The 12246-nt window shown below is 42.6% G+C and overlaps 1 protein-coding gene across 1 annotated transcript; it reads right to left on the reverse strand.

The window, feature by feature from the left end:
- Positions 1–950: 950 nt before the first annotated feature.
- Positions 951–10071, reverse strand: LOC107675921 (gastrula zinc finger protein XlCGF57.1-like). The gene is made up of 2 exons (XM_016470419.1): positions 9828–10071; positions 951–3046 (listed from the first exon to the last, which is right to left on the reverse strand). Exons 1-2 carry the CDS (start codon positions 10069–10071, stop codon positions 1608–1610), a joined length of 1683 nt encoding a protein of 560 aa, XP_016325905.1. The 3' UTR covers positions 951–1607.
- Positions 10072–12246: the final 2175 nt, after the last annotated feature.

Below are 12246 nucleotides of genomic sequence, written 5' to 3' on the forward strand. Positions count from 1 at the left end.
AGACACGGAAAACTTCAGTGAACATCAGAAAAGCAGCGTGCACATTTCTAGTTGAAAATTAAAGGCCATCAACTGACAAACGGGAATCATCGTCATTCAAGTCAGCAGCAAGAGTCAAAGATAGTCCACAGTTTACTTAAGTTATTCTTGACTGTGTTGTATTGACTGCTTTGATGCGTTGCAATACCGTAAGGCATTGTTTTCATGCTTACATCCAGAAAAAAAAATTGTTGCTTTTGTTTATTTATTTATTTAGTCTGTATCCAGATCAGATGGTCACTGCAGTCACCCGGATCCAGTACGTGTTCAGACCAGATGGTGGATCAGCACCTAGAAAGGACCTCTACAGCCCTGAAAGACAGCGGAGACCAGGACAACTAGATGAGCCCCAGATGCAGATCCCCTGTAAAGACCATGTCTCAGACGACCACCGGGACAAGACCACAGGAACCAGTTGAGTCCTCTGCACAATGTGACTTTGCTGCAGCCTGGAATTGAACTGCTGGTTTCATCTGGCCAGAGGAGAACTGGCCCCCCGACTGAGCCTGGTTTCTCCCAAGGTTTTTTCTCCATTCTGTCACCGATGGAGTTTTGGTTCCTTGCCACTGTCGCCTCTGGCTTGCTTAGTTGGGGACACTTAATTTCCAGCGATATAGTTGACATGATTGCACAGATACTATTTAAACTGAACTGAGCTGGATGATGACATCACTGAATTCAATGGTGAACTGCCTTTAACTGAAAAATGAGTGTTTACTATTGTCATTTTGCATTATTGACACTATTTTCCTAATTAATGCTGTACAGTTGCTTTGACACAATCTGTATTGTTAAAAGCGCTATATAAATAAAGGTGACTTGACTTGACTAGACTAGACTGGAAACAAGTTTACATGGGCATTCTCTCACTAAACATACATCAAATAATTCAGTGCAATGTTCAATACTTCATGCAGTTCACCATTTTATTTATAACCTTGTAGTTACATTGTGGCATTTCGCAGTAAGACCGAAACGTAATATTTTGATTCCAAGTTACCAGTAAACTGAACGGCACAATGTCTCCATACAATCAAAATTAGTGTCTACTACAATATTTGAAACTATAGCAAAGGAGACAGTCAGGTGTGGATACAGGAGACCATGACAAGTATAAAAAAAAAAGTGAACAACACAAATAAAAGACATGGCTATGAAGGTGCCATAATCAATTACAACACACATTCAGCTGTGGTGTGAGCGCAGTCTTAATTTCAAACAGATACCTATTTTTTGGCGCTATTTTAAATTGCAGGGCCACTTCTATCAGGTTTAATGTCAAAAGAAATGCATTACATTGATCACAGTTAATGAGCCTTCCTCCAGAGTGAATATGCTGGGGATTTTTAAAATTTGCTTCTTGTCACAGTCAGACTTTATTTCCAGAATTTTCTTGAATGATGTTTCAGGAACACACAGAAACACGTGAAAGGTCTCTCTCGAGTGTGAGTCTTCAGGTTTCATTTGACTGAGAAACACTTCGTACAAAATAGTTCTCCCCTGAATTAAATCTCATGTGGGTTTCTTCACATGATTCCACACATATGTCATGATAATCTTAAGATCTTCTATTTATGAGAAGCTCTTCCCACAGGCTTCTCTCGAGCGTGTTGTTTTTTAATGTGAATATTGAGGCTACATTTATGACTGAAACGCTTTCCACACTGAGCACATTTACAGCATTTCTCTGCCGAATGAGTCTTCATGTGGTAATTAAGTCTTACCATACATATGAAACGCTTTCCACACTGAGCACATTTACAGCATTTCTCTGCCGAATGAGTCTTCATGTGGTAATTAAGTCTTACCATACATATGAAACGCTTTCCACACTGAGCACATTTACAGCATTTCTCTGCCGAATGAGTCTTCATGTGGTAATTAAGTCTTACCATACATATGAAACGCTTTCCACACTGAGCACATTTACAGCATTTCTCTGCCGAATGAGTCTTCATGTGGTAATTAAGTCTTACCATACATATGAAACGCTTTCCACACTGAGCACATTTACAGCATTTCTCTGCTGAATGAGTCTTCATGTGGTAATTAAGTCTTACCTTACATATGAAACGCTTTCCACACTGATCACATTTGAAGGGTTTCTTTCCAGTGTGAATCATCTTGTGACACTTGAGGCTAAATTCTGTTGTGAGGGTCTTTCCGCAACGATCACATTTGAACACATTCTGTCCAGTGTGAATTCTCATGTGGTAATTACGGGTGCATGCATGTGTGAAACTCTCCCCACAATACTTGCAAGTGTAAGGCTTTTCTTGAGTGTGAACTCTCATGTGGATTTTAAGGTTTTGTTTTGCAGGGAAATTTTTTCCACACTGTTTGCATGTATAAGGCTTCTCTCCAGTGTGAATGTTCATGTGGGAATGAAGGGTGCTTTTCTGTGTAAAACTCTTTACACACTGACGGCAAGTGTAAGGTTTCTCTCCCGAGTGAGTTCTCATGTGTCTTTGAAGGTGTGGTTTTTGAGCGAAACACTTTCCACACTGCTGGCAGGTGAATGGCTTCTCTCCCGAGTGAGTTCTCATGTGATTGTTAAGAGATCCTTTTTGAGTGAAACAGTTTCCACACTGCTGGCAGGTGTAAGGCTTCTCTCCCGAGTGAGTTCTCATGTGATTGTTAAGAGATCCTTTTTGAGTGAAACAGTTTCCACACTGCTGGCAGGTGTAAGGCTTCTCTCCCGAGTGAGTTCTCATGTGCCTTTTAAAGGCTCCTTGGTGAACAAAGCTCTTTCCACACTGTTGGCAGGGGAATGGTCTCTCTCCAGTGTGAACTCTCACGTGCATTTGAAATCTTCGTTTTTCATTGAAACTCCTTCCACAATGATGGCAGGTGAAAGAGCTATTAGATTTGGTTTTCTGAGCTCTTTTACGTATAGATGCCGTTTGTGTGGCTTTTTCACCAGTTATGAAATCATGGTGTTTCTCATACTGATCTGTCTGTTCCAGTTCATTCGGATCTTGATTCTCCTCTTTCAGCACTAGCAGGTCTAAAGCAAAAAAAGACAAATACAAGATAACCACAGTTTGAAGCCACAAAGCAAAAGATGTGAAAAGCAACATTAAAGCTTTTAAAGCCGGGACACATCAAGCCAACTTCAAAGAACTATCAGTGTTGAAAGCCGACTGTGTTGTTGATCTGAACCAAAAAGCTGCGCTTGAACACACCGCTGCAAACTAGTGCTGCCTTCACGTGCTATCGGAATTATCATAAATATGTATTTGACCAAAATTCCAGGATTGTCAACAAACTGCATGTATAGCGCGGTGAATGTTTATATGATTGTCAACAAATGGGATGCTACATTTGAGTCTTTCTGAAATTAAAGCACTTGAATACGACAAGCTCGTAATCACAACTTCATAAGTGGGAAATAGGAAATTTATGATAGCATGTGAAGGCAGCAAGTCTGCAGTCTGATCTAGAATTTGAATGCTCTTCCCTTTAATTCCATCTGTCATCATGGATGACTGATGTAAACTAAAGGCTATTGGTTATATTAAAATGGTGGATATATCCAGACAGAACTTCTTGTGTCAAAAGGAAATTCAAAATAGGAAAGAAATCTGCATTCGTCAAGCGATTTGCAGTGGTTCTTTTCATATTTTGGAAAATTTCATTCAGCTACCAATAAAAGTGTAGCACTCGGAGCTCAACCGAACACATTTTATCATATTTAAACTCTTTCCGCATAAAAATGGGGAAAAAAGCTGGCAGATTCCGCCTGGGCCTAGTCATCCGGTGTCTACTCATGCACTCTTTGCCTCTCCATTTGAATGTGAAGACATGAAAACGAGGCCGATATGGAGAGCGGATCGGGGTGACTCCTTTCATATCTAAAGAACAGCGAACACAAGTGCTCTCAAAGAGCGAGAGGGGGGAAAGACAAAGGGAGAAACCCAGAGAGCGGGAGCATGGTGGGTTGACTCCGCTAGATTATAGCTCTTAGTATTATTATGATAATCAGGGGTTGTATGGGGATTTTGGAGGTGGTAGCAGTCCCTCGGAGCAGGCTTTAGTCTAGCAGTTTACTACGGCGCATAATCACTGTCATTATAACCATATTCAACACTGTACTATATTATCCCTTCAGTCCCATGTAAACAAAGCCTTTGACTAACATTACAAATCTTCCCACATTAATGCTCAGCTAGGAAAGCCATGTAGAAACATTTCGGTGAGCTAAGAACGGTATAGGAGGGGGAATGTGGAAGAAGGGTAGATGGGAAATAAAAACGAGCAAGGGCACAAAAAGGAGAGATGCACAAAACGTGACGCACATTGGACGTCTCCAGGGATGGAGGGAGAGAGGTAAACAGCCTCTCCCGCGGGCCGGCGCAGAAGGGTATAAGGGGGTAAAACAGCAGCGATGTGGTGCCAGGTGGGCAGAGGGCCATGAGTCAGGAGCAGATCTCCTTAGAGGGCATCCTAAGCTCTAAGAGCCAGTTCACAATGGTGTATGACAATACATTCAAACGGTCAAACCTGCTGACCAGTTGAAGCTGGTCCTACTCATCAACATGGAACATTTTTGCAAGAAAAGCAAGTAAAAAAATGTTCAGGTCATTGCTTTAAAGAAAAGCTGATCATACATGCCTCGGGCTAAATATAGGACCGGGTGTACTAACCACAGCACACCGGTGAACATACTGACCCTGTGTCAATCAGTACAAGTTACCATGCAATGGATTGCACACACGTCCCCTTAGAAGACTTACAGGAGTGAGAGATAGAGAAAGGGAGAGTGCAGATGGTGCTTGGATTGAATGATAGGATGTTGATTCGGGATGCACAATGTTCTCCACATTTGACAGTGGGTGCAGCAGACCTTCTCTTAACCAGCTGTAGACTTGTGTAGTTTTGACATCACCTCTTCCTCTGACATTAATCATGGATACTCACCCCTGCTCTCTCTCTTTCTCTATATGGCTATGTTTGGAATGGCATACTAGCTTATTACTTACTGCATAGTATACAGTGTATTTAAAAAAAAAATAGTGAAATAGTGTTCCGAATTCAGCTTATGTTGTTTACCACTCATTCTGGCAAAATTTACTAGGTAATTTGGGAGAAAATGTGCATACTGTGCAAAGAATATATTGTATATACTGCAGCCAGAGTAGTATGCTAGTATGCTTTTTGAAATATAGCACACTCTCGTCATCCTTACATATGCTCTGTACACAGAATGAAAACCACACTGAAGAAATGAATATGTGCATAAATAATCAAAACAGACAAATAAATATTAATAAATAAAATATCAGACATGAAAGACTTAAATATTGAGCAGAGGGGCAGGGCACTCATGAATACCTCTCTTTTGTTCAATAGGCTATGCAGCTCATTTGCATATGGGGATTCTAAACCACAGAGGCTGTGTCTCATTGGTCAGATGTTCCTGTCGCTCAATGAATGCTAAACCTGTTTTGTTTTGTTTTTTGTTCTAAACCTCAGTTTCCATTGTACCTGACTGGCAAAAAAACTACATTTAAAATACCGTTAACAAAGTCTTTTAGATGGAAGCTTATACTGAGCTCTAATATAGATATAGATTTACTCTGCTTCCTGTTCTTCTAATGCGGGTCCATCTAACCCAGTAAAAATAGCCTCTGAGATACACACTCGCACACATACGTACTCTGGTTCGCAGGCATCCAAATGTTCACGTTCAGACATACACATACAAATTGTAAATCAACTGTCACACCAGTTTCAGAAACAACAGCTGATATTGGCATGTAAAACAGTCAAATACAATCTAGGGTTTGCGACTGAAACTTTTCCGAATGTGCCCCCCAATTTTTTTTCTCACCTAAATATATTCTATTCATCTAGTCATCTGATATCTATTACATCTTCCAGATAAAATATAACCAACACTACATCACGGCTGCTGTCAATCAACCCACGATTCACCAGTGCGCCCCTGAGGCACAGTGTATTCCCCTTCCATCCACGTCAAGCGCTTCCTGTCTGGGAATGTTGAAGGTCAAACATTACCAACAATGTAATGGGTTATATTACATAAAAATTGTGCCAGGATTTATCTCATTTGTATGTAAAATCCTTCTCTTTCTGTCTCTCTGTCTCTCTCTCGCTGTCTCTTGGCAGACAATTAGATTTCCTGGCACTGCGGTGCTCCAGGGCAGGACTGAATGAGGGCCGGAGAGAGCGAAAGAAAGAGAGAGGGAGAGACTGGCATGGTGTTTAGGTCACAAACTTCAAAACATCTTTATTTTCGATTTCTGTTGCAGTACAAGAACTGTTTTTTCATAGTATTTGATACTTTTTTTGTTGCTTTTGTTCTTCTATGTACAGGAGACGAGTAGAGTAAGACTTGCTTTTGCTTTCGTGTGGTTCGTATATGTACAGAGGTCGGACTCGAAGAATGGCTGGAGCGGTAGCAAAAAAATTCTTCTAGCCACAATAACACAGGTGATACAGCACGTCCACCTACAACATCCATCAGTGATTCGGAGAGCAGGTTCAGTCCTTAATCCACCCCCCATCTGTGGATCAGAGACGAAACCCTACAGAGTTTAATTCACAAGAGGTCCCATGGCCGAGAGGCTTCAAACAACCCAGCTGACGATGGGTTGTGTCCTAACGTTCCCCCCCTCGTTCCCAGTCTCTGTGGTTGTTCTATACAGAAGAGTCAGTTCAGAGAGAGAAATAAAGGCAACTCCACTGACGCAGCTTCCCGCTACCTGTGTCTGAACAATAGTCCTTGCTTTCCTTTTTCACGAGCATATGTTCACACTCTTGATGTTCAGTAACAAGCACTTCTGTGAGTGTGTGTGTGTGCGTGTGTAGATTCCAGTTTGTGTCCTGGCTCAAAAACAGTTATTTTTGGCAACACTGAAGAGCTTTCAGAGAGATTTTTGTCACTTGCAGTATAATGGCATAACCCCATTTCCTCGCGTAACAGCTCTCATCAAATAATGATGGAGAAAGACAGAGAAAGGAAAGTCAAGGTAAGGAGTTACGCAAAAGCAACATTTTAAAGATATGACTTGAAATAAAACACAGAAATAGAAGCCCGGTGTGAAGTTTGATGATATTTTTGGAGCAGAGTGAGGAATTAGCTGTCTATATCAGCAGCTATCCTAATAGCTCTTATTAGTACTAAACTACTGTAAGGGGTGTTATACATGTAATCTCAGAACCTCTCAATATTTTTAATTTGGCACTTTCTTTAGGACACACCTAAGTTAGTTAGCAAACCCCTTATAAGTGGGGCTGGGTATCGAATTCAATACTTTTTAGGCACCGACCGCATTGCCTCCATACCATAGAGTATTGAAAAATGTCTTGTCATTCGGTACTGAATTTTGATACCTAAGGGGTTAAGCAAGAAAAAAAGCATTAGGTGTGTTTGACCTGACACAGAGGTAAGCAGGATGATTGGCGTTTGACATCAATGTACCACGAGAGTGATTCGAAAGCTTGCGGAGCATCTGTTCGGGGTACTTTGCTGTCATACACAGATTGGTCTGCGCATCTACTAGTTTACGCCGATGCCCAGAGACGGCTCACACGTGAGGCTCTAGTGTGTGAGCATCTGACCCCCATAGATGTAGGCTACATTTACACTAGTGTTAAAATGGCATTTTTAAAAGCAAACTATCCTTGTCCATACTGGCATTTCTGCTGTGCTTCAGAAAAAGATCTCTGTCTACGCCACACGAGCGAAAACCACCATCTAGTGTTTGTAATAACTTCAGACTGCGCTCTAATATGTGTTTTGGCCATATAATGTTGCTGAAATATGTTATTTGTAGCCTTTTATGTCAAGCTAATAATCTGCTTAGCATTTCTCACATAAACACTCTGTATTGTTAAGAAAATAGGCAGAATCTCATACAAATCACATAAATATCATTTACCGTCATGCAAAAATGCAATAGTGTAAATGTAGCCAAAAAGATGTGAAAACTGAAAACTACTTGAACCAATGTCTGAGCATTAACCAACAAAATGGACAAAGTTCGGCTGTGGCAATGGACCCGAAGGGATTGTTGTGCGCTGATTTTCATGGAAACGTAGCTGAGTGGGGAAATCCCCGATAAAGCCAGGGAGCTAACTAGCCGCACGCTATACTGAGCAGACTGCACTCAAGACTCCAGTAAGAGAAGGGTAGGGGGTCTTTGTGTTTATATCAACAAAGACTGGTGTACCAACCACACTGCAGCCGAGAGCTACTGTTCAACTGGATCTAGAGTATCTCATGCTGAGATGTAGACCGTTTTATATACCGCGGGTGTTCTCCGTTGTCTTTGTAGCAGTTTATATTCCACAACAAGCTATGTCAAACTAGCGCTAACACAGCTACACTCAGCTATCTGCAAACGGCAGGATGCTCCCCCAGACGGAGCCTTCAACAAAGCTGATCTACGAACAGTGCTCCATAAATTATATCCGCATGTGAAATGTTCCACCAGATGTTCCAATATTTTGGACCATGTGTACACCAACATCAAGGACTCACACAGAGCCTTCCCCAGCCATCCTCTTGGTCAGTCTGATCACCTCTCACTGTTTCTGACCCTAGCATACAGACCTCTCATTCGCAAGTCAAGACCCATCATTCAAACGGTCAAGATTTGGCCAGAGGATGCCATAGCACAGCTTCAGGACTGTTTTGATTGCTGCATCTGCGAACAATTCCCAGATAGTGCAACCCATGAAAATGTGCCAGACCTGGAGGAATACACAGACACTCTTCTGCATTAACAGCCATGTAGGAAATGTTACGGTGGAGAAGACAATAAAGAGGTATGCTAACTCCCAGATAGTGCAACCCATGAAAATGTGCCAGACCTGGAGGAATACACAGACACTCTTCTGCATTAACAGCCATGTAGAAAATGTTACGGTGGAGAAGACAATAAAGAGGTATGCTAATCAGAAACAATGGATGAACAAAGAGGGGAAATACCTTCTGAGAACACGCAAAAATGCCTTTAAATGTGGTTACCCCAAAGCATACCATGTAGCTAAACACAATCTTAAGAAGGGCATAAAAAAAGCACAAGCCAGCTATAGACGACGTATTGAAGACCACTTCAGCAACTCTGACACCAGGAGTGTGTGGAAAGGAATAGAACAGAATTGGTAAGTGCAAGTATTAATTGGTCAGGTGATGGCGAAAAAGATGTGTCTTTAGATGTTTTTTGAAAATGGCTAAAGACTGCTCGGATTGAGATAGGCAGGTTGTTCCACCAGCTGGGGACAGTCCAGGAAAAGGTCAGTGAGAGTGATTTTGTGCCACTTTGGGATGGCACCATGAGGCATCGTTCATTTGCAGAACGCAAGCTTCTGGAGGGCGCGTAGGTCTGAACTAGCGAGTTTAGGTATATTGGTGCAGCACCAGTGGGTCTTGTAGGCAAGCATCAGTACCTTGAATTTGATGTGAACAGCTATTGGCAGCCAGTACAAGCTGATGAAGAGAGGTGTGACATGAGCTTTCTTCGGCTTGTTGAAGACCACTCTGGCTGCTGCTTTCTGGATCAGTTGCAGAGGCTTGATAGTACATGCAGGAAGGCCCGCCAAGAGAGCATTACAATAGTCCAGTCTGAAGAGAACAAGAGCTTGGACAAGGAGTTGTGTGGTCTGTTCTGTTAGGAAGGGTCTAATCTTCCTAATGTTGTATAAGACAAACCTGCAAGACCGGGCCGTTGTAGCAATATGGTCTGTGAAGCTTAACAGATCATCCATCACAACTCCAAGGTTCCTGGCTGTCCTGGAAGGAGTTATGGTTGACGAACCTATCTGTATAGAGAGGTTGTGATGAAGTGCAGGGTTGGCTGAGACCACGAGCAGTTCTGTCTTAGCAAGGTTGAGTTGAAAGTGATGAACATTCATCCAGCCAGAAATGTCTGTCAGACAGGCTGCAATGTGAACAGCTACTGTCGGATCATCTGGTTTGAATGAGAAGTAGAGTTGAGTGTCATCAGCATAGCAATGATAGGAGAAGCCATTCTTCTTAATGACAGATCCTAAAGATGGCATGTAGATGGAGAAGAGAAGTGGTCCAAGCACTGAGCCTTGAGGAACCCCAGTAGCAAGAAGCTGTGACTTAGAAACCTCACCCCTCCAAGACATCCTGAAGGACCTACCGGAGAGGCAAGACTTAAACCACTGGAGTGCGGTTCCTGAAATGCCCATCTTCATGAGGATGAGACAGGACAGGAGGATCTGGTGGTTAACAGTGTCAAAAGCAGCAGACAGATCCAGCAAGGTGAGTACTGAGGATTTGGAAGCCGCTCTTGCCAGTCTCAGGGCTTCAGTAACCGAGAGCAGTGCAGTATCGGCTGAGTGGCCGCTTTTGAAGCCAGATTGGTTGCTGTCCATGAGGTTGTTCTGTGCAAGAAACAGAGAAAGTTGGATGAACAAAACTCGCTCAAGTGTCTTTGCAATGAACGGAAGAAGGGATACCAGTCTGTAGTTTTCTAAAAGTGCTGGATTTAGAGGGGGTTTCTTAAGCAATGGGGTTACCCGAGCCCGCTTGAATGCTGTGGGAAATGTACCAGAGTGAACAGAGGTGTTGATAATGTGAGTGAGCGGGGGTATAACTGAAGAAGAAATGGCCCGAAGGAGGTGAGTGGGGATAGGATCAAGCGGGCAGGTAGTAGGATGATTGGAAAGGATAAGTTTAGAAACGTCTGCCTCAGAGAGTGGAGAGAATGAGGAGAGAGAATGAGTATTTGTGGTTATGAAGTTTATGTCAGTTTGTGGTGTGGAGAATTGGTCACTGATGGTTCTTGTTTTATTTATGAAGAATGTTGCAAAGTCATCAGCAGTACGAGTTGATGAATGAGGGGGTGGAGGAGGACAAAGAAGAGAAGAAAAGGTTTTGAAAAGCATGCGAGAGTCAGAACAGTTGTTAATTTTGTTGTGGTAGTATGTTGTTTTAACAGTGGAGACAATTGCAGAAAAGGAGGAGAGAAGTGACTGATATACACTAAGGTCAGTAGAGTTTTTGATTTGCGCCACTTCCTCTCTGCAGCCCTGAGTCTAGAGCGATGTTCCCGGAGAACATCAGGCAGCCAGGGGGCAGAGGAGGTGGTGCATGCTGGTCTGGATGAAAGGGAGCAAAAGTTGTCTAAGAAAGATGTTAGAGTGGAGCAAAGAATGTCAGTAGTGATGAGGAAGTGGTCTGAGGTGTGCAACGGTGTAACTAAAGTGAGCAGTTGAGCAGTAGCATGTGTAGATAAGGTCCAATTGGTTACCCGATTTGTGAGTAGCTGTAGTAGACACGCACTTGAGGTCAAATGAGGCAAGCAGAGTGTTGAAGTCAGCAGCCTGTGCTTTATCTAGGTGGATGTGTAAGTCACCAAGTAGTACCAAAGGAGCACCGTCCTCAGGGAAGTTTGAGAGTAACACATCCAACTCATTTAAGAAGTTACCCAGTTGACCTGGGGGACGATAAATAACTACAAAATGGATTGTAACAGGGTGGGTAATAGTAATTGCGTGTGATTCAAATGAACTGTTGCCGGTAAGAGATGGTAGACTATCAAATTTCCATTCTTTTGAAATAAGTAGACCCGTCCCTCCCAATCGCGCGAGGGGTGTGGGAAAAGGTGAAATTAGTGTAGAGGGCTGCAGGAGTGGCAGTGTCCTCAGGTTTGATCCAAGTCTCAGTTAGGGCCATGAGGTTGACACTTGAATGAGTAGCAATAGATGAAAGAAAGTCTACTTTGTTTACAGCAGACTGGCAGTTCCAGAGACCAACTGGAATAGAGAGTAAAGTAGTAGAGGACATAGGGACAGTATGCAGATTATTAGGATTGCGCTGCCTCCAACGTACAGTGCGTGATTTACGAGTGTTAGTAGTAATAGTAGATTTGAAAGCACATATTGAGTACAATTAGAAGTAGATGATAAAAAGTTATACAAAAAGTAAAGAAAGGGGAAAAATAAAACAATACTCAGGTGCCTTGTCGGTGTACTTGCTCCGTGGAGTCGCGCAGGTAGAGTCGATGGTCTTTACACTTCACACGAGGGCTGCCGCGGTGTACTAAGCAAATATATACAGGTGCATCTCAATAAATTAGAATGTCGTGGAAAAGTTCATTTATTTCAGTAATTCACCTGCAATTGAATGCAGCTGGCCACGCCTTATTACACCAAAACTGCAAAGCCACGCAATACGCGCGAGAACAAACGCGACTCGAGTACGCG

The sequence above is a fragment of the Sinocyclocheilus anshuiensis genome, unplaced genomic scaffold (assembly GCF_001515605.1).
Source record: "Sinocyclocheilus anshuiensis isolate Anshui unplaced genomic scaffold, SAMN03320099.WGS_v1.1 scaffold2628, whole genome shotgun sequence".
In the NCBI taxonomy this organism is placed as follows: Eukaryota; Metazoa; Chordata; class Actinopteri; order Cypriniformes; family Cyprinidae; genus Sinocyclocheilus; species Sinocyclocheilus anshuiensis.

Coding starts and splice junctions, on each gene's coding strand:
- LOC107675921 (XM_016470419.1), bottom strand. CDS start 10,071: ATGCCATCTTTAGGATCTGTCATTAAGAAGAATGGCTTCTCCTATCAT. Junction 3,047..9,827: donor CAACCTCTCTATACAGATAG/GTTCGTCAACCA, acceptor TTTTTGCTTTAG/ACCTGCTAGTGCTGAAAGAG.